Source organism: Medicago sativa, chromosome 1 (assembly GCF_051527215.1).
Source record: "Medicago sativa cultivar Bolivia chromosome 1, Bolivia_mono, whole genome shotgun sequence".
NCBI classification, from domain to species: Eukaryota; Viridiplantae; Streptophyta; class Magnoliopsida; order Fabales; family Fabaceae; genus Medicago; species Medicago sativa.
Genome location: NC_140749.1, coordinates 75813792 through 75841446, shown reverse-complemented (window position 1 = coordinate 75841446; position 27655 = coordinate 75813792). Strand labels below are relative to the sequence as shown.

Here is a 27655-nt window from a genome sequence, read left to right as displayed (position 1 = left end):
AATTTGGTCTAGATAACATTATAAACATACGAGCAATGATATATCTCTAGAAAAATAACATCAAGAATTCTTCAAGAATATAGTGTTATATTCTTCGTATTATCAATTTAGCGTAGAAAAAACCTAATTCGTATGTATGCTCATCAAAATTAGATAAAAATAAAGTAATTAATTTTTAAACAAGGTAATACTGTGTCTAATTCTATTGAGGTAAAATAAGATAACTTCATTCCATCAAGGAGAAAGTGTTGAATACAGGGAGGAGAATGATAAAACTTGAGACTAGACTTTGGGCGCCCATATGAAAGTTCCAGCTAATAAAAACCAAGCTAATAAAAAACATTGGTGGCTTTAATGTGTTTCATAAGCTCGTCCAGTAATGACTGACCGAGTTAATAGCTTGCACAACCATGTCGCAATGAGATTAAAAAATGACATGATTCATCCCGATGAGAATACAAGGTACAAGCTAGTTTTGCCATGAGAATAAAGAGGGAATGGAGGATTGTCTTGAAGGTGAGTAAGTGTTCTCAAATTTAATGAAATTCGACATGTGCGAAAAGCATGTGTTAGATGGCTCAAAACACCAAATGCCTTGATAGATGAAGCATTCAAACCATTTATATCATATAAGTTATATGGTTGATGTATTTGGTGACTATAGCTTCAGTGAATTAGACGAATCCTATATATTGCATCCAGTTACAAATAAAGGGAAAGTGGACATTTGTTCCAGTTTTCCCAGTTGAACAAGTGAAAAGAGGCTAAGAATACATGACAGAAAAATTATCAATAAACAAATGTAGTAAAGAAAATGAAAACTACTCAGATTCTTTGTTACATTAATCAACAAGGATGTAGGCTGTAGCAATTATATCTTGCACACTATAAGTAAGAGCAGTTTCCTATACATCATCAATGATCATGCATTCTCAAATTCATAATAGCCCAAATGGTTCAATGTTATACATAGCATTTGAAAGATGAATAAGAATGCAATAATTGGTGGTGAAACCATACAACAATACAACAAATATTTACAAGGTTTCTGATATAAGAAGGTAGTGGTAATTCACAAGTGTAGAGAGTTCAATAGTTGACATTTATGTACAGGATCCAAAGGTTTTCTCAGTGCTATAATACAGGTAAAGAAATCCATCCTCATCCTTGAATGATCTATAAACAGAGTCCATCATACTAGCTGCAATAGCAAAAATAAACACAGCAACATGAAAAAGCAACAAGAGGAAGAAAAAAAAAATTAGATTTAAGATTAGGATAATGCAAGTTTATTACCAGTTTGAGGTAAAGTATTCTTAACAAATACAAAGATAGCTTTTCCAGCTGGTAAATTAAGTCTGGAACTCAAAATATGAATGAAATGTCCAACTGACAAGTCTCGTGGAACAAGATATCTATCACAAAAATATAACAAATGATAAAATTACTAAGTAAGTTATTATAATTACAACTTATGCATAAAGTTTTATGCATTTATTTATCTAACTCAAATTTGATTTATAGTCTTACTTTTTCTTCTCCAAATGAGGCAGATCGCATTTGGTATACTTTTCCACAATCACCTGAAGAAGAAGAAAAATTATTCAAAATTGAAAGCCAAATTGAAATTAAATTGGAGGAATACGAAAATCAATGATTGATGGGACTTACGGGGATTCGATCGGGGTATTTGGCAATAATATCACGTGATTCTTGAAGCCTTTGTTCTACACACGCGAAAACAATTCTCTTACAAAAATTGATGAATAAATAAGATAAAATTATTAAAAAGGATGAAGAATCTAATGTACCAAACGTAAACTCGTTCTGGAAACAAGAACCTCCTCCCATTTTTGTGTCGAAGATCTAGCAAGACAAGAGTTGCTCTGGTTGTGAATTTTCTTCTTCTAAGTTTCGTGCGATTAAAATGCAACACGGTAGTTGGTCAAGACATACATTATTTTAGATGATATGATGATGATTCACATGGATAAGGACAACAAGGATATTATGTTATGTTATATTGTTATTTATGAAAAGATTGTCAACAAGCGGGGATAGCTCAGTTGGGAGAGCGTCAGACTGAAGATCTGAAGGTCGCGTGTTCGATCCACGCTCACCGCATAATTTCTTTTTTTTTTTTTTGAAAATTATTTTAACCTTTTTGGACGGGATTTTTGGGTTCTGTTTTTTTTTTCTTTTCAAATTGCCAATTAACCACTACATTCTCAAAGGATCCTATAACAAAGAAAATAACCAGTCCTAAATCTTGGTCATTCAGTTTATGAACGCATCCATACATGACCTATCAAGTTTTATTAGTTCAAAGTCGATGATTCATGAACCTTAGCTTGTTCCGAAATCCAATGATTCCCATCTGAATGGTAGGAACATGTATATAACTTCAGGTTAGCTCTTTAACTGTTTGAAACGCTCCAGAAACGTGGTGGCGCTGGCAAAGAGTGGCATATGGTGGTTATGGTTTGGTTGGCCTGGCCTCGAAGAGCAAGTAGCGTCGGTGTTGCTAATTAAGGCAAAGTTTCCTTCCTTGGCCAAATTTGAGAAACGTGATCCTTCCTCATATAAATTATTGATTATATTTATGATTTTGTTGATTTCTTTTCTTAGTAAGTTTCTCTTTTTGTGGGCAAGATTTGAAGCTTCCTGCGGGAATTTCAATCCGCCATATCAACCTAGTGATATTGCCATTCTTAGTCCATTGACACTGAAGATAAATAAATCTCCAACATCTTGAATTTTGCTTTCTTACGTAATAAAGTCGCAAATAACGTTTCCTTCCATGATTGAGACAATTGGTCCCATTATGGAATTTCTAATGGAGTCCGACATCGGAAGTTTTAAACAATAAAAAGGAGGGTTGGTATATAAAATGCAGCGTGTATCTCTAAACTTGTATTATTTGGAAACCAAATTGGTTACAAATCAATTTTTACGTTGTTTCCACGCTCAGTTAAAATTTGAAGTGAACAGTTCACGAATAGGTTTGTTGTTAGGAGGCACAACGGTGATTTATACTATTATGGGTTAGATATTCATAGTTATACCCAGTGGCGGATCTTCACTTATTTTCTTGGGGGTGCCAAATGCTTTTGTATACTCCACTTTTAATGAACGTTTATATATTACAATATTTCAAGTATTATCATACAATAATAAGTGATCTGGTGGTTTGAATTGCTTTAAATAAGCGTTGTGTTGCGGGTTGGATTCTCCTTGGGAACGTTTTTTTTGATAAAATATTAAAAATGCACAAGAAAATATCAAAAATATATTGGCTAAAGGGTCGAACACACGACCATTAGCCTTGTAAAAGCACCCCCTATCCGCTAGAACAACTGGAAATTCCTTGCTGTATTATGGATAATACTATATATATAGTAAACTTGCGGGGTGCCACGGCACCTGGGGGTCTCAATAGAGATCTGCCCCTGGTTATATCGATTGCCGTAGTTCTCTTAATCACAAACCAACAGTTCGTGCAAAACATTAATGTAAGAGTTTAAACTACACAAGTACAAAATACCAATTTTTCATTTTTGTTTTGCAAACTGGATTATTCTTATGTTATTATTGTTCCCTTATCTTATTATTTTTTTTTTTTAAAGATTCCCTTATCTTATTATTGTTCCCTTATCTTATTATTGTTGCCTGTTAATATAAAGGAATATTGTTAATCAAGTAATTGAACTCAAGTGGTTGATTAATTTGACTCAAGTGGTTAATGAGCCACACCTAAGACGAATTGTTCAAAACAACCTGAGTTCAATTACCAGATGGAACAAGTCTTAGTCAGACTTTACACTTACATTTCGCTGAACTCTGAATTATCAGGTCACGTTTCTCCTAATTTCGCTGAACTCTGCACCTGCACACCTTGGATTTTCGGAAATTTCATGTAGCACACTAGGTAAATTGCATTCTGCACACCCTGGTCAAACATCTTTGCACCTTGACAATTGAGTAGTAGCACCGACGACTCTCATCTCTCAATGATTGATATTTATCTAGTGTGTTGATAGATTTTAACCAATCTCTGATGTTTACCGACAAAGTTGTGCAACACTGTTATCATTCTTTACTTTTTGGACATCATTCATCATCACATTTACTATTATATTTTTATTTAATTAATATATTATTAGATTAGAAGCATAACTAAAATTTACAATGGAAAGAATGGGACCAACATTTTGTAGTTGCTTGCATTAGCAACTACTAGCAATTGCAAAGTTATAGTTTGCACTAGGTTAGCGCAATATTATTGGTATAACCTAGAAAATATACTATGTATAAACATAAATTTAGTTATACATAGTGTCTAATGATTTATTTGAAGTTGTGTTATACACAGCGAAGAGTTTGTTCCCGAAAAGATCACGATTGTCGCGTCATTTTTTGGAGGTCAAGGCTATTTGATTAGCGTTTGACTCACTTTTTATTTCACGGCTTTGAAAAAAAATTATTTAAATTGGGGGGTCCGGGGGTTGGTTATATTTAGGGAAGGTATTAGCACCCTAAATATTCGTAGTACTCTACGAGAACCTCTTGATTTTATTTAACTTTTTGTGCTTTAAACTTGCTTTGAAAGAAAATAATGAGATGTACATAAATGATGAATAAAATAAAGAAAAGAAAAAAAGAGTTGATTTTAATTTGATTTGAGAGGACAAGTCCTTTGCCTACGTACCCGTGAGGGATCAAAATCACGTAGTTCGTGGTAGAAATTGACGTTTGATTGGTTTTGTGTTTTTTATTGGTTTTGAAAAAGGTTTTAAAATGAAAAGCCAAGTGGCAAATGAGAATTGGTTTGTATTTTTTATATTGAAAGAAAATATACTCAAAGTATGATTGAAATTGATTTGATATTTGATTAAGAAAGAAAATAAAAAGAACGATTACTTGATTGAAAATCAAGATTTATTATGAAAATATTTTTGTGATTTTTATTATTTGAATGTTTTTGTTGTTTTGGAATAATAAATGAAAATTAAACTAACGGAGCAAAAAAATTAAAAGCGCGTGGATTTTTGTCGTGACGTTAGATCACCACAAAATCCTTAATCTAATTTTTTGTATTTTTGATATATATAAAGCGGTAAAAAAAAAAAGACACACACATACACACACGCTTTTTTCTCATTTATATTTACATTTGACCTAAATACATTCTAATTGCTGGAAAATAAATGACAATAATTAAAATGCTAAATAGAAATAAAAAAATGCTAAAAAAGAAATAAAATGCAAGAAAATAAAAGGAAGGGACAAACGAAGGGACAAAATTACCGAAGGGACTTTTCCGAAGGGACAGAAAAAAGAGGGAGAAGAAAAGAATAGCTTGTCAACACAAGCTAAATGAGGGAGAAGAGAGAAAAGTTCTTTGACAACTCAAGAGAACTTTTTGGTGTGTGAAATTGTGAAGGATGAGAGTTCTATTTATAGGTTCTAAGGTTGATGAAAAATGGAAAATTGGTTTAATGCACTTTGATGGGGATTTGAATGAGATTGATGGTTTTGGAATGTGATTTGAATGATTTTTTCAAATGGGAGAGTTGACATGTAAAGATGGCATGATTGGTGGCACACTTGAGAAAGAAAAAAAAAATTGGACCTTGACACTATATTTTTTTGACAATTTATGGACTCATTAAAAAAAGTTAATAAAAACCTAAAGAAGTAATTGTTTTATCTTGGTTTTCGGGTGTCAAACATTGATTACGTTTGAACCTTTTTAACCGGTGATATCTTATTTTTTCTTGGGAAGGGAAAAAGTAAGCAAAACCCTTGAGAATCGAGGTCCGGGAGTTGTTTTCGCTACGGGAAGGTGTTAGGCACCCATAACGACTATAGTATCCTATAGGAACCGTCTTTAATTTCTACGCGCGCGCTTTATTTTTAAATGCTATTTGAAAGTGATTATTAAACCTAAGAGTATTCTAGGTGAAGAATTGGAGGGAGAAGAATGTTTTTTGGATTTTTATTTTAGTTGAATTGAAGGAATTTTGATTCCTTGCCTACGTACCCGTTTAAGGGATCAAATCCACCGTAGTTCTCTTCCAAAAAATGTTTTTTTGTTTTTGTTGGTTGATTTTAAGTTTGAAAATTGGAGTTTTGAAGAATGAAGATTGAGAGGCCTTAAAGGCATAAGATTGGAAAAATGTGAGGTTTGATTAGTTATTTTGAGAAAGGAAGTCAAAGTTTGATTAAAGTTCATTGAAATTTTGATTAAGAAAAATGAAGGGAAAATTCAATGGGATTTTGATCCCAAGGTTTATTAAGGAAAATATTTGAGTGATGTTGTTCATATTTCTTTGAAAATTGATTTTTCTAAGTATGAAGCCTAAGCATACATCTAAACATACAATCCTAAACATACATCTAAACATGCATATTCTAGCTATATACCTAAAGTGAGGTGTGTGCATGTGTCGGTGCTTGTGTCGGTGTACATCATTAGAGTCCATTGTCCTTATTACATCATTGGCCTAGATACATTCTATGGTCTTGCAAGAAAAGTAAATGACATGAAAGTAAAGTACAAAGGAAAATCCTAAGTGTTACATTCTCAGTATTAATATAGGAATTAAAGTGCAAGAAATGAAACTATAATGGAAGAATGAAGTATGCTTGTGGAGATGCATGAAAACATGAAACAAAATGGTTAGTGGCATAAGGAATAATAAGGATTGAAATAGATGTAAGCAAAATAGCATAGGGAAGTAATGAAACTTGAAAAAAAAGGGTAAAAATCCTAGCACACAAAAGTGGTAAAATATGCCTAAACTTGGTCATAAAATTCACACAAACATAAGGCCTATAATTTTCATGCCATGTCAATCTTTAAAGAGTTTTATTTCAGCTATGACATGAAAATTATAAGACAACATCAAACCAAGAATTATGACACATTTTAAGCATATTTCACACTCTACTTCCACAAACAATTATTTACATGACTTGTAAAACAAGAAACTAACAAATCAAACTCCAAAACAGTAAAGAATAGCACCAAATCAGAGGCATACACATTGTAAGCCCTTATACCAAGGGTCAATATACCATAGTAGGGTTTTAGGATCAAGAGCATGCAAAAATTTCACAAGAAATTAACGAAAGGTAACATAAAATCACAAGGAAACTCCACATATATTCTTACCAATTTCAACATACCAAAGTATCATGAGAAACAAGTTCCAAGTGCCAAGGATAGTTGCAAGGGATTTCACAAAGTTTTTAGAAGTTCTTTAGCAAGATTTTTAATAAAAAGTGGGAAAAATTGAATTAACAAGGAGACAAATATTTCCATGTGTTTTCCATCAAGATTAACATGCAAAACACATTAAAATCCATTGAAAACATCAAGAAAACATTGAGTAAATTTTTTGGGAATTTTTGAAAGGATTTTAGTAAGAACAAAGGTGCAAACAGCATTAGGTAGTGTTAAAATAGTAAGAAAATTGCAAGAAAACGAAGTAGATAGATAAGTTAAGCCCAGGCCCAGTCTTTAGGATGCAGGACGGGTTGGACCATGGGTTTTGGGTCATTGATATGGGTCGGATGAAATGGAAAATGGGAGGAAGTATATTGACGTGTTTTGAATGAAACCAACACAAAAAAAAAAACTCCTTCTTCTCAAAATCTGCAGCATCGCTGCTTTCCTTTTCATCCTCCATGTTTAAAAAAAAACTTTTCAACAACCAAACCACTCTCTTTCTACTCTTAATCTCGATTTTCTTCGAAAAAATCAAATCAAACAAGCAACATCCAAAGCTAGATCTACAAATCAAAAGAACATATGACATGAATCAAAGATTACCTCTTCCTCTTGACTTTGATTTCAGACTGAATCTTCTTTCTCCTTGACCTTGATTTCGACTGAATCTTCTTTCTCCTTGACCTTGATTTCGACTGCTTCCAATTCGAACAAACAATCACCACTTTCGGTTCTTTGGCTTGATATGCTCTTCGTTCCTTCACGTTCTTGCTTCACGAACAGTTCGAATTTGTGTGCTTTGATGTTGTTGAACTCAGAAAATTAATCGATGATTTGGTTATGAGCAATCGAGGATGAATTGATGCGGCTTGTTGACGAATTCGAGAATGCTCAATGAAAAATTGATGAGGTGTTCGTTGCGTTCGTGAGAAAAGATGGAGGAATATTGATGATGATAGTATTGCTGGAATCTTGATTCATGCTGTTCTTGAGGAAATTGGTAGGAATTGGAGCGTTTGATCCGAATTGATCTAGAAAATTGATGGATTAGTGTTTGTATTCGAGGTTGATGGTGAAGGTTGTGAATTGATTGGAGGCAATGAAAATGGAGCGGTGATGGTGGTTAAGGAGGTTGTTGTGGTGGTTAAAGGTGGAGGAGTGGGTTAGTTATGGTGGTGGAGTGGGTTTGTTATGGTGGTGGAGGAAGTAGCCACGTGGGAGAAGAAAAGAGGGAAAAAAGTTTGTGATGCTTTTGTGGAATTTGTAAAAAAATGATTGGTTATGTGACTTTAACCTTGACTTTGACTTATATAGGTGATGTGGGGGTGCAGATCCTCTCCATTTCCACTAGAAATGGAGATCTCAATTTCCTTCTATTTTCTTTAGACACGTGGCTTTAAAATGTTTGAAGGGTTGAGATTCAATTATTATTATTTTTTAATAAGAAAACTAAAAACCGTTCAGATTCTGCAACATTTCATCATCCCTGCCTGTTGACGTGCTCATCCGCTGGCGATTCCGAAGAAGGCGATTGTCCGCCTCGGCGTCAACGTCCCTCTCCTTATTTTTCTCCTCGTTGTACGACTGCCTAGTCATGGTTGTTCATTGTTACAAGGCCAATATAGGACATGAGATTCTCAATAACGGCAAGGAAAGGGATAACAAAGTAGTGGCCATTATCTCATTACCCCATACGTTGCGGTGGCAAATCTGCTCAAAGTTTTCTTCCAAAGAAATAAATTGATAATCATCAGTTATTTAATAATAAAATCAAATCTAAGCCATTGAATCCATTCAATTTTTCTTCAATTTCTTTCCTTGCTGCAACGCTTGACAGGATGAGACGGCGTTGTGACGGAAGGACGACTGTGGTCGGCGACGAAAGGCACGACGTAGGTGGCAGTGGCATTCTGTAACTAAAGACGGTGGTTTTCTATGGGAATGTTGGAGAACCTGAACTGTTCTGTTCCTTCATAAAAAAATAAAAATAATAATAATTGAATCTCAACCCTTCAAACATTTTAAAGCCACGTGTCTAAAGAAAATAGAAGGAAATTGAGATCTCCATTTCTAGTAGAAATGGAGAGGATCTGCACCCGTGATGTGGTAAGCCTTGGACCAATTGGAGTGGAACATGTGGCACTAGACTTGTAACAAACTCTTAAGGACCAATAGCATTTGGACACATGGCACTTGGACTCTAACAAACTAAAAAAGGGATTAAAATGCAAATAATAAAAGTGCGAGGACTAAAATGAAAATTAAAACTAAAATTGAATTGAAAAAGTAAATTGAAAATTAACGTAAAGCGAGACGATTAAAAACAACAAAGCAGATTAAAACGAATCAGAAATATTATGTGAAATGACCAAAACGCCCCTAGGGACTAAAATGACTCGAAACGACTCAAATGCAATTTTAAAATGATTTTTAACAAGGGATTAAAGCAAGAGTTCATACAAGCGAATTTTTAGAATTTAAACAGGGTTTTAACACATGAAAAGACTAAAATGCCCCTAGGGGCAAAACTGACTCAAAATGACTTCAAACGCAATTTTTAAAATGGATTTTGACATGGAATTGCAATCAAGACTTATTCAAACTATTTGAAAGGACTCAAACAAATTTTTAAAAGATTGAAAGAAATTTTGACATAAGAAATGACTAAAATGCCCCTAGGGGCTAAACTGACTAAAAATGACTCAACTGATATTTTTGAAATGAATTTTGACATGAGATTGAAACAAGGACTTATACAAACCAATTTAAAAGACTCAAACAATTTTCAAAGACTAAAATGAGTTGAATGCAGGAAATGACTAAAATACCCTTTTTCATGAATTTTGCAAATAACATTGAAATAAAATGCAGAGAAAGATGCAATTGATCAGAGACAGTTCAAATGACTTATAATGCAAGAAAAGAAGAATTGAATAAGTATTTTTAGGTCCAAAATTAGGGTGTAACAGTAATTAAACGAAAAAAATAAAAAATAAAATGGTAAAATGAAAAATAAAAAAAATATAAAATCAAGACTGAATAAAAATGAAAGATAAAAATAAAAACTAAAAGTTTAAAAAAAAGACTAATAAATAAAAAAGGTGAGAAGAGGTATCGATGATGAAACGCGTTCCTGATGAAAAATGGGAAAGAACTTTCTGACTTTGTGATTGAGGCTGTGATAGTGGCATGGTTGGAATAGAATTTTCTTTGGACCCCAGAGACAATTATTTCGGACTCATTAAAATGGTTAAAAAAACTAAAAGAAATAATTAGAATAAAAAAAACGGTAAATTGGAAAATAAAGACTAAATAAAAATAAAGTATTAAAAGATGGAAACTAAAAAAAAAGACTAATAAATAATAATAAAAATTAAAAAAAGTGAGAGGAGGTCTGAAAAAAAACAAGGAATATTCCTAGTCAAAAGACATGTGTCAGTGGGACCTTAGGTCAAAAATTGGGGTATGACAACGACTTATGTTAAAGGTTGTCGCTTTAATGTTTGACTAGCGGAAAACACGGGAATTGGTTGTTAATTAGCCAATCATGATGCTCTCGGGACAACATCTCTCGAGATGTTTCACATTTTTCATTTATTTATTGTTGTTTATGCTTGACATTATGTGATTTTTTATGCTTTGACATTATGTGATTTTTTTCTCAATAAAAGTTAAATATAGTATAATTTAAATCATGAAATAATTTATATAAAATATAAATAGGGTAATGATATTTGAAGACAATTATTTTTCAAACTCTTAAACCCTAAACCTTATTCAACCTCTCATTTTCTTTTCATCTCTTTGTTCTCATCACACTAATGTGTCAAATTTATGATGTTAATCTCTCTATTTCTCTCTCTCTCAGTATGTAGAATGATTGTGGATGTTCATATATTATATTTCATACAAATGTATTTATCATCTAATTGTTTTGAAACATTAAACTACATATAGGGAATACTTATCAAGTCTATGACATATTTCAAAAGTTGGGGGCTAAATATAATTTTTATAACAGTCTAAAATTAAACTTTACGATGCTAAGACGTGTGTTTAAACTTGCAATTTTCCATTCATCTATTACTAGACCAATGACCCGTGCTACCGCACGGGTCCAACCACGTAAAAGTTGATCGGAACAATAAAAATAATGTAACCATACATTGGCGATAGAAGTTTTATATCATACATAACAAAATGAAATGGTAGCATACATAACAAAAAGGTTTGAAACTCAATCGTATAAATTACTGGAATTGAAAAAAAGCAAAACAGCAAAAAAATTAAAATATATATTATATAGCGTCAATAGGTTAGTTTATAATGGCTAGATGTATAAATATGACCTCAATATATAAACAGAAACTCACTTACGCGTACATCGCCGAATATCGCACCATTTGAATCGAAAATCTGCACAAAGTTACAGGGAGAAGACAACTCTATATAGAAAAATTTTAGAGTAAATTACACTCCCTTCCCCTCAAAGATGATTGAATTACACTCCCCTCCCCCCTTATGTTAAAAGATACACTCACCTCCCTTGAAAAGTAAAATTTATACTCTCATCCCTTATAAGATGCTTGAATTACAACCCCCTCCCTTAATAATTAAACGTGCACTTAATCTATTTTAATATAAATAAATATTTTTATGATATACATTAATTTTGAATCACCATTTAAGAAAAATTAATTCATTTCTTTATAATTTAAATGTCAATGATAATTAAATTTAAATATTTTGCTATTGATTTTATAATTTGTGGTATAAAATTAACTTTTAAATAACCATGTTTTATTGTGTTTAGTAATTTTTCACATATTTTAATTTTATTTTGGGTTGTTCATATTTTATAACATAGTTTAAAACTACATGTTAATGAAATTATGAATAAAAAATAGCGAAAAAATATGTATTCAAATTTTTATTATATTAAAATAGAATCGCAATACTATTTTTTCGAATTGTGTTAGATTATTATTTTTTTGCTAGATTATTAGAAATAAAAAAAATATTGAGGGAGTAAAGTGTAGATTTTAACATAAGAGGGGAGGGGAATGTAATTCAAGCTTCTCTCAGGGGAGGGGAGTGAAAAAATTTCTAATATGTTTTGAATAAGAGGGGAGGGGAGTGTGTATTTTAACATAAGAGGGGAGAGGAGTGTAATTCAAGCATCTTTAAGGGAAGGTGAGTGTAATTTACTCAAGTTTTTAATGTAAATGACAATTGTAAATCAATTGGTATTAATTCCTATTAATTGCAGCAATTAATAGCCTTAACCGCGTATTGCTTTGTAAATACTCACAACGTTAATTCATGGACATTCTCGCTTGCACCGCGCATTGATTTATAGGAAGTTTTTAATGTAAATGGCCCTTGTAAATCAAACGGTAGTAATTCCTATTAATTGCAGCAATTAAAAGTATTAACCGCGTATTGCTTTGTAAAGTCATAAGAAATAATTCATGGAAATTTTCACTTGTACCGCGTATGGCTTTATAGAAAGTTTTTAATGTAAATGATCACTGTAAATCAATTGGTAGTAATTCCTATTAATTGCAGCAATTAAAAGTTTTAACCGCGTATTGCTTTCTACAGTCATAAGAAAACGGTTAGGAGGATTCTATAAATTTCTTGTGACATTATATGAAAAAAACTATACATTTAAAACGTAGTAGACAGTTATATGTTCGTGGGAAGGAAATACTACAGAAATCATCTTTGAAACCTGCAGCATGTTGACAAAGGTATCTGTAGTAATGCTACACCCCACCTGAGAGAGGATATATGCAAAACGATTAATTTTCATATAGTTGTGATTGCGCAAAAGTGACTGAAATGTTTAAAAAATATTAGACTTGATATAATTCGGCCATCAGGATGCTAAAAAGGCATAAGATCAATTAGTCTGCTTATAAATTTCTCACCAAATTATTGGCATCACTACCCAGCGCAGTCAACTCTAATTCCTTATCAACACCATCATCATCAGTTGAATTCTGTTAAAAAGACAGTTTCTTCCGTGTCAAAATTCTAATATATAACGGCATGCGCAAGAATCCATACCTATATGATAGTACAAAAAAATATAAACAAAAAAAAAAAACCTTGAGATTGTATTTCTTGATGAATTCATTGATGACTTCAACATCATCAGTAGCCCTTTTGACACCATAGTTCCTCCACTTCCTATTGATATTACCATCACTAACCTCCACCTTAAAGAGCATTTTTTTGTCCACAAAAAAGTTGAAATCAATAGGATAACCAATTGACTTGTTCTCAGGCTGCACCAAGCAAATTGGAGTTTGTAGTGATTAGTGTTGACTTGAATCTGCATATAAAATATAAAACTAAGAATAAGAAAGCAACCTTGTTAATTTCTGCAATCAAGTCTTGGGCATTCCTTCCTATGAACTGGGTGACAATACGATCAAAGAGAACAAATGTTGTCGAGCCAGAATCATCCATGACAATGACATGCAACTTGAACCTACAATGGATTGATTAATGATATCAGTTATAATCCAATTTAATTATTTGCATTGATATGTTTCATATAAAAAGCGGCATATTTACCTCGGAACAGCGCTTTTGCATTCCTTGCATCATTTGCAAGATAGTTTTCCATCAACCACGGTAACCAACAATGAATACATCAATGGCAGCGATCATATAATTGATTAGGAGGGAAAAAAAGGGGTGATTAGGGCACTAATTGGCATTAACTACGATTTTATTCGCTAAATGAATACATACGATATGATTCCCTAAATAGAAAAGTTTACTAATCGTTGAGAGTTATGGTGATTTGATTGGCATTAACTACGATTTTAATGGACATTATGATGCATCTGTATGAGATAGGAAATGAGTAGTTACGATTTTATTTGCATTGATTAATGAATACATCAATGGCAGCGATCATATAATTGATTAGGAGGGAAAAAAGGGGGTGATTAGGGCATTAACTACGATTTTATTTGCTAAATGAATATATACGATATGATTCCCTAAATAGAAAAGTTTACTAATCGTTGGGAGTTATGGTGATTTGATTAGCATTAACTACGATTTTAATGGACATTATGACACATTTGTATGAGAAAGGAAATGAGTAGTTACGATTTTACTCACTAAATGAATACATACGATATGATTCCCTAAATAGAAAAGTTTACTAATCGTTGGGAGTTATGGTGATTTGATTGGCATTAACTACGATTTTAATGGACATTATGACGCATCTGTATGAGATAGGAAATGAGTAGTTTAAAACATATCATTTGAATCAACGGCTGAGATTAGATTAGCAAGGAATTCACATAAACGGCTAAGATCATTTAATTGCTTAGGAGGGAAAAAGAGGGGGCGATTAGGGCAAATATGATAGCTTGGCAACTCTAGCTTTTATAATAAAGGATAGGGTGAATTAGGGCAAACATGGTAGCCAAGCAAGTCTAGCTTTTATTTTTCGTGACCAATTGATATAAGTTCATTTTAATGGATGTTTATGATTTTTTTGATTAACAATTAGTGTAGGGGATTGTTGAATGAATTGATTAGCATTTAATACGTCTTTAATTGCATTAACGAAGTTATATGAGGAAACATTTTTAGAGTTTGAATCAATGGGTGTGATCAAATGTGAAAATAGAGTTTGAACGGTGAGATTAAAGTAGCAATCAATACTTGTTTAGGAGGGAAAAATGCTAGGCATTAGGGCAAAATATGGTGAATTAGGGCAAACATGTAGCCAAACAACTCTAGCTTTTATAATAAAGGATAGTAAAACTCTAGATGATCTATATTTAGAGTGCGCGTGAGTTTTACTATACTAAACTCTTTAAACCCATTAAACTATATAAACATCTAGAGACTAATAATATATCTAATTTTAATTATTTATTCATTAATCATATTTATATTGTTATATGCATGATAATAATAATAATAATAATAATAATAATAATAATAATAATAATAATAATAATAATAATAATAATAATAATGATAATAATAATAATAATAATAAGGGTTAAATATGTTTTTAGTCCCTACAAAGTCACAAGTTTTTAAGTTGGTTCCTATAAAATTTTAATGGTAATTTTAGTTCTCCATAATATTATAGTTTGTAAGAATAGTACCTGTTTTGAAAACTTTTTAAAAAAATGGAAGCTTTTAGTCCTCTAAAATAGTCCCTATAAAATGTAAATATGGACTAAAAGTGAATTAATTTTTTGTAGGGACTAAACTTGCAAACTTGTAATTTTGTATGGACTAAAAACAAATAATAATAATAATAATAATAATAATAATAATAATAATAATAATAATAATAATAATAATAATAATAATAATAATAATAATAATAATTAATTAAAACTAAATATTCCTAAAAAAAACTAGATAATCTGCAACCCCTGGACTAGGGTCTTGGATACGTCACTGATAATCAGCATCAGTGTAAGTCACCGTAGTTAAACTTCCACCTCTTTTAAACAAGGGTCCTCTGCCTAGAGTGACTTTGAGATATTGTAGAGCACAATCTACAACTTGCATTTGTCACACCCTCGAATCATGGATAAATTTGCTAACCACAATGGTTGCATATGCCAAATGTGGCCTGATATGTGTCAAGTTAATTAATTTTCTCACTAATTTCTTATACTGACCTCTGTCAATTTTAGCACTTTCCTCCTCAAATTTTATCATGTGATTTTACTCAATGAGAACACTTGTAGATTTGCATCCAAGTAATTTTCTTGTTTCCTGTAAAAGATCTAGCACATACTTCCGATGAGAGATGAAAATGTTTTGCTTTGAGTAGGTTGTCTCAATTACCAAGAAAAATTTGAGTTGCCCAAGGTCAATCATCTCAAACTCTGCTGATAATTTCTCTTTGAGCAGTCGTCTCTAAGTCAAATCATCTCATGTAACCGTAATATCATCAACATACATACAATGTACAGTCAATTTTTAACCTTGTAAATGTTTGAAAAACAAAGTGTGATCTCCTTGACTTTGCTTATATTCTAAGCACATGCCTTTGTGAATCATTGCCGATGGGATTGCTTTATTCCATATCCATATAATTCCTTCTTCAATCAACACACTTTTTTTTTTAGAACTTCAATCAACACACCTTATTCTCTCAAAAAAAAAAAATCTACACACCTTATTGCCTCCATTTGTGAGACTAAAGTTAGTTGGAATCTTCATATACACATCATCTAAGTCTATACAAGACCACATTTTAACATCAAACTATTGTGATTCCCATCAAATGTAGCAGCAAGAGATAGTAAGATTCAAACTTATTCATCTTTGCCACTAGTGCAAATGTCTCCTCATAATCAATATCATATGTTTGAGTATAACCTTTTACCACTAGACTTGCCCTGTAACGATCAAAAGTGTTGCCAATCAGAGGCCCTGAGTCACGTTACGTGTTACTATCTTAACACAAGGTGAACGGTTCCACAAGAAATGTAAAGCATCAACACTTCACCGGTAAGTTCATGAACCAACCAACATCACACATGACTCCCTTATCATGTGGTTTAAAGAAAAACCAAGGTCGTTTCTGAGATTTTGGTGTCCTAGTGAGAATCTACAATTTGGATCCTAACCTAACTGATAAATATATAATATATATAAACATCAAGAGAATTGCTCTTCTCCCATTTAGAATTGTCCATTCTCATAAAAAAGTTGAACGTGAGTTAACTCACGTAGGTGTATTTTCAACGCCAATCAGACATTTTTTTAGTGTAAGTTAACTCACGTAGCACGGGAATGAGCAAAAACAAATGGGAGAAGAGAAGTTCTCAAATATCAAACTTGATACAAAAAACTAAGCAACTTTTAGGGTCCCAAATTTAGGGTCTCAAAAAAATTAGGGTCTCAAATTTCGTACTTATTTTTTAGGGCCTAGGGTGGTCGCCCTCTTCGCCCTACCTCAAATACGGCCCTGACAAAAACATCCTTAATTGTATACATAAAGTCAAATAATCATAATCATGCGGACACATTGTTCACTTCCGTAACAAAGTCACAACAAGCGTTTTCTTCCATCATTGAGAGCATTGGTCCCATTCTGGAATTTCTAAAGGAGTTCCACATCGAAAGCTTTTAAACAAATAAGCGGAACCGTTCTATATAAAATGCAGCATGTATCACTCTATTTGTATCACAATAGAACCCGAGTTGGTTACAAATCAATTGGTTTGTGGTCAAGGGAGCCACAGTTTGCTTGTTCACGAATTTCTTTGTGGTCAAGGGGTTGCGGTTCTTTTGATCACAAACTAGAATTTCGTGTAAAACATTAGTGCAAAGAGTTTAAAGTAAAAAAAAAAACACCGTATTATTATTATTATTATTATTATTATTATTATTATTATTATTATTATTATTATTATTATTATTATTATTATTATTATTATTATTATTATTATTATTATTATTATTATTATTATTATGGATTATTCTTGTATTCTTATCTTATTTTTGTTTCCCTTATCTTATTTTTGTTGGCTGTTGAGATTATTTCTTTTTAATTTTAGATGGATGTGCTTTATTATTTTTAGCTAGACAAGATAAAGAATTATTTTTTTTTTGAAGGAAGATAAAGAATTATTGTTAACGTACCGTATAGGTCAAGCCTAGAGACCTTCAATTCTTTTTTTTTTTTTTGGTACCATTGTAATTAAATGAAAACTAATCAAATGGTTTTTTGAAGGAAACTAATCAAATGGTTGTGATCTAAAGGAATGTTTACCTAAAGAGAGATAAACATAGAATAATATTAAATTATTTTAAAAATATTATTATTTTATTCCATGAATTTATTTTTCTCCAAACAAAAATGTCCATTAATCAGATAAGATCTCAACCTGCCTATGTTTTATCTCTTCAAATGAATAAATGGAGAAAATCCTTAACATAGATGATCCTAACCCAAGTTTCTGCAAATTTAATTTTATTTCATTAACACCTCCCTTGGAATTCACGATAACATCCAAATCACTATTCGATACACCCTCTTGCTCAACCCATCAATGGAGGTAGAGTTTGGTCTTGACTTTTTTCTGGCCACCGCCACTAGTCTACTATGGCAGCCATATTGCACTAGTATCATTGCCAAGAAACTCCCTAAAATCGTCTTTTCTATAACCCACACTGAAGTAAATGGAATGTAGACTTCCATATTGTAAAATAATTTATAGCCTCCTATGACAATGTGGGTGACTAATGGTTGTTCCAGATTGATCTCTACAAATACCCTAGAAAACTTGCCACGAGAGTGAATGGAAGTAAAGCGATCAACCTTCATTATGGTTTCTAGTACTGAACCGATAAGAGAGAAAAATGTCGTTGTTAAGCTCCATAGGCAGCCTTGGAATTATGATCCAGATTGATACTTTTTCATTGCTTCAACAGTTTGCAAAGACACCCTCCTCCCTCGTTGGACTATTAAGTAATGACCAGCAAGCAGCCATGGTCCTTGTAAAGATTGCATGTAATAAAGTATGGAAAGTATTGATGGAGCATTGCGTTTATTTTGCAGACCGGTTATTTGATTGTAAAGAGTGAATGTAATGGTTCATAACTTGATAGACGTGACTAGCTACATCCAAAATTGTTACGTTCTAATAAATTAACTTGCTTAGTTTTACTCTTTTTAATGGCATGGTCATAATTAAAAAAACAGGTATTCCACTGAATATTATATCCAAATATTACAGTACGAAGGATCCTAACAAATTGAGTTTTAACATGAGGTCTTCACATCCATTGTACAAGTATGTCCATAGAAGGATAATAATGTCCATAGAAGGATAATAATATGTAAATAGCATTTGCACAATTTAGCCAATACAAAGAAACACAACCAGTCCTAAACCTCGGTCATTTAGTTTATGAACACATCCATACATGACCTATCAAGTTTTATTAGTTGCAAGTCAAAGAACCTTAGCTTGTTCCGAACTCCAATGATTCCCATCTGAAAGGTCGGAACATGTATAGAACTTCGGGTGAGCTCTTAAACAGAAGAGCCACACAAACACAGACCGCTGCTATGGCCACCATAGAGAGCATTGCAGGTCTGTATACCATAGACCTTCCTACTGCAGTTCTACAAGAAATTTTGGTATCACAAAGTTTACAGTTCCCTCGGCTACGTCTTACTTCAGCTTTTCCAATCTCTAAGCTAGTGAATGACTCATTTTGCTTCGGGGTTTTATTGCTCTCTGTCGTATTGATGGGAATCTCAACCACCACATGAGCTGCTCCTTGTGTTTTGTTAATTTTTTTCTGCACTAAGTGAATGTAAGTATAATGGCCACGTAATCGCGCATAATCCTCAGGTGTGGAGCCTGTACTGTCACGGGCATTCTTCCATGCCTCAATTCCCACCTGTAATCAAAATTGTGTTACTGATGCAGTGCTGCTAAGGAACACGTGATGCATTAGATTACCAAAAGCCAAAATAAGGGGGGCTGGGGTTATCATTCAGCTATTCACACAAGACACGGTTCTCTATCTCTATCGAACATGTGAAGCCAAACAATATCAGTGACCAAAGTAGGCAGGTCAACCAGCTATATGATTGGTTGGTACCCATAAAATTTATGAGCAATTCAAATGTCACTAGCAGTATATAAGTGTGGAATTGTACCAGTTAAAAGCAGGACTCCGATATGATGACTCAAAATAAACAAGAGTTAAATGCAACTTTGTGTGTGTGTGTGACAAGAAAATCTCCAAAATATTATAAGAAGTCGATTCTTGTAGTGATATAAGTCAAGGTAGTAGAAATTTTACCATGCAAGGATCATTAGTCAGAGCATCCAGTACATCCTCGGAACCATCTTTTCCCGCTGCTATATGAAGTGGTGTCAAACCGGCAGGACCAACAGCATCAGGTCTAAACAAGTAGCTATGATTCTTTCCACCAACAAGCGCCTTGTCTTTGGGTCCTAGTTCATCAGATGTATTGTCAGGAACATATCGCAAAAGCAGCTCCACTAACTGTTTGCTATTTCTCCTTACAGCTCTGTGAAGAAGACCCATCTCTGAAAGTGCTTGATACAATGTAGGGTGATCTCCTTTATTAACAGTTTCATCAAAGAGTAGGTTCAACAGTTTTTTCACCACTGCACACCAATCATGGTCCATTGAAAACTCCATAAGCCATGTGAACCGTTCTAATGGAAAGAGATCTACACCAGAGTTCAAGTTAACCATCCTATATTTCAATTGGCTTCTGTGAAGAAGCCAGCCCATTTCATGAATGAAATCCATAGCTTGACTTTTGGCTTTAATTTTTCCAGTCCCTTCAATATCTGGATCAGTTTCACTTGATTCTAGTAGAGGTTCAAGCACGCGGATCTCTGAGCAAACATCCTCTTCTGCCACTATGAAAGGAAAGAAGCTGCTACTCAAACCCTGGTCCTCAATCTAGCAAATCAAAAAATGAAGTAGAAAGCTATAGCTCAGTCATGTAGCATTAAGATAGAAGTGCTTATCTTCAGTAAAAATAATGACACACTGGAAAATTGATGCATTCAACATAAAAGACAGCTTATGAGTTAGGATATAATTAACACTCAACAGTAATCACCGTGTGTTGAAATGTAGCATAAAAGTAAAAATCGGGAAAAAGATGAATTTGCTTATCCCCCCTCTCATTGAGTAATAACTAGCATGTAACCCCTGACTACTTTTTTCTGTTTACAATTTGTGAGTGAAGAAAAAAGCACCTCAATAAATCCTCTTCCATTTGTCACAGGTACAGAACATGAAAATTGGATGCACTGAAGTTCATCAAGCTCCTCGGAGTATTGATCCGTTGACTCATGAGCATCTTCACAGACCAGATATTTTCCTTCTAAAGCACACATTAACCTAAGGACAAGTTTGAGGGTCATATAAAACACTAGTCCCACAAAAAAAATACATATGTTCAAACAAAATCCAGTAGGTCCAAGTCACTTAAAAAATTTGCATTTAATTTAACTACCAACATGCAAAGGATTGACAAGTCAGAAAGCAACAGAGATTACCTTGTGGCAGGGCGCATCAGGTTGACACCTTTAACAGAAAATTGAGCTCTCTTTGATGCCGGTACAGCAATTGGACTAACAGTCCAAATTTTGCTATAATTGTTGCTTCGGAAAGGTAGTGATGTATCTATGACAACTTGACCTGCACCATAAAAAAAGTAGTAAGAAAGAAAAGATAAATTTTTGACTTATGTCATCTAGACCATAAGAATAACAACAGAGACATGAGAAGAGACCGTTGAAAATGAATGCCATTTGATGTTGCACTCTGATATGAACCCATCCAGTTTTCCAAAACGTATCATCTGAGACATCCAGCAGCTTAATCAAACTGGAAGTCAGATCACAGCAAAGCTGTAAAAAAGCAGTCATGTCGTGTAAGATGAGGATTGCCGTACGCTAGCAGAAATAACCGCCATTATATAAAGGTTGATAGTTTTAGAAGGAAAAAACTTACTTCCTCCCACACAGCCTCGGCCTGACGCAGATAAATGGTCAAAACAATACAACCAGGGCGTATGTAGCTCTCAATATCAGTAGGACTGTGGGATAACCAATCTAGAATCTGCCAATTGAAACCCTCGATGTGATTAAATTTCAAAAGAAAGAACTGAGAAGTTACTCGTAGTTGCTTATAGTAGAAAGCTTGAAGTACCTGTGCTCTAAGTACAAGAGGAAATTCATTTGGCTCTTTACCGAAGAGTTTAAAAACAATTCGGTCTGTGCGACTCTGAATGGAGGAAACAAAAAATTAACTGTTAAATAACGGTAATCACAAATTCTCAAACACATAAATATTTAATTTAAAAAGCATTCCTAAACAGCCATGGTTAGAAATGGGGAAATAATCACCAATAATTATTGGTTTATTCTGTTCTGTTTTCCACCAAAGATCCTATTTCATTTTACTATTTTGGCAGGCAGCTTGAGTTTGATCAAACATTAAACGGAGCAAGTGCTGGAATTTCAAAAAACTAATAGAAGAAATAGAGCAAGTAGTAGAAAAGAAAGCATAGAAATCATGCAAACAGGGAAATTGAAGGCCCTGAGCCATGTTGCTTGTTAGTCGTTACAGTCACGACAAAAAGGTGGGCGCCACAAAACATGTAAAACACCACAACTTCACCGGTAAGTTAAAGAACCAGCAAACATCACACATTGCCTTATGAGGGTTACCAGAAACATCCTCTATCCATAAATGAAGTCAAATAATCTTAATCATGGGGATGTGTTTTTCACTTCCATTTGAGTGCAAAGATGGTACAGAAAAGTCAAGTAAAATAGCCAATTCAAAATAGTACAGCAAACAAACATACCTGGGCTTCTCCGCTAGAACTAGAAGGGGACTGGGCAGATGCAGAATCTGAATTTCCACTTGTTTGAGGTGGACTTGACTGATGAGAATCTTGTTGTGTCCAAGGGTAGTCAACAGAGCTAGTAGCAAGATTTGTAGAGACGGGCAGTCTTTCTAGATCTTCCGTTCCATCATCTGAGTCAACATATATGTCATTCAAATCAAAATTATTCATCTTTGTTTGTCCACTGCTATCTCTTGCTTCCGAGTAAGCCGGGGGACTGTTTGAAATGCTGGGTTTTATTGAAGATATGAGTTGATGATCAGAGGTTCTAACATCATGTGTATGCACCATTTCTTGTTGCATTTGATTCATAGATACAGTTTGATGTTGTGTTATAACAGTTGGAGACCCCTGAGAACCATTGGAGAATAAAGCTGATACCATCCCTGAATTTCTTGAAGAACCCCCTTCTCTCAACAAATTCTCTTGTTCTCGTAAAAGGTTTGACAAGTTCTTGCTCCCTTGTTCATCATTCTGACTTGCAAGACTCCTTAGAAGATGAGTTAATAGATCCTGATCTGTAGGCTGATCTGACCTGTCAGCTATAATTAATTTAAAATGTCAATACCCATCCAAAGAAAACCTCAGCAAACTCATAACATAGATAGCAATCAAAGGAATAGATGTGAGAATACTCTTACTAAGCAAACATAGATCCCAAATGTCATTATTGCCATATGATGCAATAAATAAGTGCCCCGTTGTTATAAAAATAATCCGTCTCATAAATCATAAGCTTGCAATGTCGCGTGCAAGATTGACACATACAAGTGAAATATTTACAATTCCTAAAAATCGATTGCATGTCAATTGCTGAAACATGCGTATTCTAAAAAGGAAGAGAACACAAATTATTGTATTGTCATGTATTTTAACCATTTTCAACATAAGCTCCCATTAATATTGTAACCCCCATATCCTTCTTTAGAGGCCAGTTGTTGATTTCTCAGACCAATTTAATGCCAGCATAATAAAAAGATGAAGACATCATGTGTTAGTTTTAGAAAATTTCAAGACTACGATGAATTTATGAAATTCGTTAATAATTTGATCCCATCAAAGTTCCTTTGTGTCTTATGCCTAATTGTCATATATACAAGCAGTAGACTATATAAAATGTTGTGAAAATCGAGAGTCTAAGCAAGATCGGGAGAGGGTTGAAAGATTGGGTTAAAGACTAAATTTATATAATAGTGCCTCTCTGTTTTTTCTAAGGTGGGACTTAAAGGCCCAAATGTTGTCAATTATTATTAGGTAATTTCCCAACCCGCCCCCCTAAAATGCGGCTTTTTCCCGGTAGCACGTTTCCAATAGTGTATTTTTGGGGGCTTTGAGCACATAGGGGGGGCAGTTTGCAGGATGGTGCGATTCCACAAGGCAACTCATGATCTTGCAACATTGATTAATATATAAGGTTGGTTTGATGGTTGAGGCGGAGAAGTTAAGGAGTGGAGTGATAAGGAGGTTGAGGGTTCTATGCCTACCAACAACATAACACTAACATACCAACATTTCTCAATAAAAAAAAATAAAAAAAAACCTATAACCGGTTCCATGTGAAAACACAGACAAACTACTATACCAACAGGTGCAACTTACGAAACCTCTCCCATAGTTAGCATGTCTTGCCAGTTAAAAATACAACTGCGATAACCAGATTTATAACTAAGCAAACTAACTTCCTGTAGCTACCAAAGGATCAGTTATGTACAGGAAGAAATAACTTAAATTAATACAATAACTTTCCTCATTTCAAACCAATTCCTCTAGGCTATAGTTGCAAAGATAATGATTTAAAGAAATATAGAAAAACTCACAATGCATATTTGAAAGTATCTTCAATAAACTAATCAACAGATAACTACTAGTCTGATCATCATTTGTTGGACTTCCATTAGGAACAGCTTCTTGATTTGTTTTCCTTCTCCGTTTGTTATGGCCAGCCAAGCGTCTTCGACAGCTTCTCTTTCCTTCATCGAACTCTTGAAGTATGTGAAACCTGTTGATGGGGTAAAAGAATGTCATGCAATAGTGTTATTTACATCAAACACTTGCATAAAAAAAAATTTATTTTTTTTTGAGAGGAATCCTACATAAAAATTAATACAAAATTATTGAATAAAGGAGTACTAATAAAAATCCATCATGATATTAGGCAGTATTGAGATATAGTTTTCAATTTTCAGCTAACTTGTTAATAACAGATGGCAGCCCATAGCACCAAACCTAAAATATGCTACAGCAGTATGGCGGATAGCCGGATAACCGCTGTTGCGAAGACTAACAGTGTACAAAGTAAACACAAATTCCAACAAGATACAATAAATACTCAAAAGTAGAAAAGTACACAAAATTAAAGAGACGATCATACTTAATAATTTGCCTTAAAAAAATCATACTTAATACTCCCTCCGTCCCAATTATATGTCGCTTTGGAAAAAAAAATTGTCCCAAATTATATGTCGCTTTACAATACCAATGAAACATTAATGTTAATTTTCCTATTATATCCTTAACTATTTATTACTCTCTCTTCTTTCAATTCTTTAATTGATTTTTTGCCATACCATTTATTAAGGGCAATTTTGTAAAACAACTCATTATATCTCTTTCGCATATAAAATTAATTACATGGCCAAAACGTCAGATAATTTGGGACGGAGGGAGTAATTATAGTTAACTTTGTCCTTTCCCATCAAAATCAGGTTATAAATGTAATCTAAATATAATTAGAATTAAAAAATTAAAGGATAACAAGGACTTGGACAGAATTAAATTAAATTTAGTTTTTTTCACTCGCTTAAATTTAATTTAATTAAAAAAACGAAAGAGTTTGGGCTGTGGGTCGTGAGGCCAATAACCCTCCTCAGGAAAAATGGGAGAGGAACTGCACATGTTTGGCCCAGTTAGACAAACCCAATTTTGCACCAGGGATGCGTAGGCTATGACAGGTAAAAGCCCTAATTTTACACTGATTATTCAATAGCGAGCATAGTTTGTATGTCGGTGTTGCATGTGCAATGAGATCAATTAATTATATAGAGAGATCTCACATGGCAAACTTTCGAACAATGGCACATTGCAGGCGCGGGGAGGGGGAGGAATCATGTCGTGTGCAAGAGAGCGAGGCCATTTCTTCAAACCCTGACCCACTACACTATTCCGCTATCGCGGCGCCATCAACAACATAGATTTTCAGATATTGATTACATTTTGGAGCGGTAATTGATTAACAACAATAGCATTTATTTCCTATACACACATAACTATCAACCAAAGCAAAAACAGAAAGCAATCAATAAGAGGAAATTAATTACCTACTACACTGTTGACAAAACCTCTGCATTGCATTTCCCACAAGAGCCCTACTAGCCTTAGAATGCATCTCACAAACTTTATGACGTCTGTGATAATCCTTACCTCTACTCAGATCTGCACCACAGTCTTCAACCTGACAGACAGCTCGATTCGAAGTTCCTCCAGCTACTCTGCTCTTTTTTCCGTCCCTTTCCACAGCCGGTGAAACATGTCCTGCAAGATTTAAGCTAAGTGCACCAGCTTCATCATTCAAACCATCATCTTCCAGCACAATAACTCTCCTTTTCCTATCCCCTTCCTTATTCCCTTTCTCAAGATCTCCTTCCTCGGAGCATGAAGAAGACGTATTGGACGAACCTCCAACCACCGGGATCCCAGACCGGAGTGGGAAAAACTGTTGTCCCACTCGCAAACTCTCCGCCTGCACCGGATTCACACGGCTAGCTATAAACAAATCACCATCCCATCTCCAATCATTCAAATTCCATTCCCTTGACCTCCTCCCCATCCCACTCAAATCAGATGAACCACCAACACCATAAAAATGATAATTTTCAGCACCCAACCTTTCCCCCATAATCACAATTCACAATTAAGAACTCTCAATCTAATTATTACTCCTCAACACAAACAATTAACCCTAAACTTAGCTTAAAATACAAAATGAATTAATTAAAATACAAATCAAAGTGATTAAACCTTAATTCATCCCCAACAATCCAAAAAGAGCACACGGACACAACCATGGTTCCAATTAAGAGCAATCCACATAATCAAGTACAACAGTACAAGCAACTAATCATGAACTCTTCCAATTTCACAAATCAACAACTATGTAACAGAAAAACCTAGCTGAGCTCAAAGTAGTACTAAAAAACAAGCTTTTCGAAAGAAAAAAAAACGTAAAAATTGATGAAAACGTGAAGTGTTGAACTGAGAGAGGTGTACGTCAGAGAGGTGAGGTTGAAAGGAAAGTAGATCGGCAACAAGTGTGGCAGGCAAATGGAGAAGATGTTATGTGGACGGAAACGGCGTTATTGTTGATGATGATGACGAAGAAGAATTACGGTTGAAATGATATTTTATTGTTGTTTTTGTTTTGGGAGAGACAACGGTGTGATGGTATATTCTGTTATGGAACACTACTTACATGATAGAAAGATAGATACATACATAGATACGCAAGTTATTAAAACAATAAAAGAAAAACGTATTTTAAGATGAATTCACTAGTATGTCAATATTGTTAAAAAAAAAAGCAAATAAAGTTAATCTTTTTATTAAAAAGAACATTATTACACTTTAGGTTGAATACATAAATTTTAAGGTAATTTTACTATATTATATTTAATAACGAAATATAATGTTTAAGGAATTAGATTTGGTTCAATTCATATTAAGTTTGTTCATATCGATAAATGTGAGAGTTGAACTTAAGAATTTTGATAGATAATTTATAAGACCGATGTTCTCTAAACTTTGAAAGACGTTTTAATCGGGTAAGTTTTTGAGACTCAACTCACTTAGTATGTGTTTAGTTCCACTTTTATTTATAAAAGCCAAATGTAGAATTAATTATGACATGTTTGGTTGTTTTCGAGTATAATTGATTTTGTCGAATTAATTTTAATAAAACTTAGAATTTATAGTTTTTTATTTTAGAATTGATT

The 27655-nt window shown here is 33.6% G+C and overlaps 2 protein-coding genes, 1 long non-coding RNA gene and 1 other non-coding gene across 4 annotated transcripts; 1 reads left to right on the top strand and 3 right to left on the bottom strand.

Moving 5' to 3' along the window:
- Nucleotides 1–786: 786 nt before the first annotated feature.
- On the bottom strand, nt 787–1977 carry LOC146957473 (autophagy-related protein 8i-like). Its single transcript, XM_085736753.1, has 5 exons — nt 1812–1977; nt 1672–1727; nt 1531–1583; nt 1297–1415; nt 787–1201 (listed from the first exon to the last, which is right to left on the bottom strand). The coding sequence occupies exons 1-5, from the start codon at nt 1849–1851 to the stop codon at nt 1104–1106; spliced, it is 366 nt and encodes a 121-aa protein (XP_085592879.1). The 5' UTR covers nt 1852–1977; the 3' UTR covers nt 787–1103.
- Nucleotides 1978–2051: 74 nt separating this feature from the next.
- TRNAF-GAA (transfer RNA phenylalanine (anticodon GAA)) lies at nt 2052–2124 on the top strand. The gene has a single exon. It is a non-coding gene; the product is annotated as a tRNA-Phe (tRNA).
- A 10729-nt stretch (nt 2125–12853) lies between these two features.
- Nucleotides 12854–13650, bottom strand: LOC146957471 (uncharacterized). Its single transcript, XR_015018692.1, has 3 exons — nt 13613–13650; nt 13168–13527; nt 12854–13013 (listed from the first exon to the last, which is right to left on the bottom strand). It is a non-coding gene; the product is annotated as an uncharacterized LOC146957471 (long non-coding RNA).
- A 5291-nt stretch (nt 13651–18941) lies between these two features.
- Nucleotides 18942–27039, bottom strand: LOC146957470 (squamosa promoter-binding-like protein 1). The gene is made up of 10 exons (XM_085736742.1): nt 25985–27039; nt 24485–24666; nt 22626–23209; nt 21965–22039; nt 21767–21874; nt 21546–21663; nt 21310–21451; nt 21007–21151; nt 20069–20704; nt 18942–19660 (listed from the first exon to the last, which is right to left on the bottom strand). The coding sequence occupies exons 1-10, from the start codon at nt 26560–26562 to the stop codon at nt 19217–19219; spliced, it is 3012 nt and encodes a 1003-aa protein (XP_085592868.1). The 5' UTR covers nt 26563–27039; the 3' UTR covers nt 18942–19216.
- Between the last annotated feature and the right edge of the window lie 616 nt (nt 27040–27655).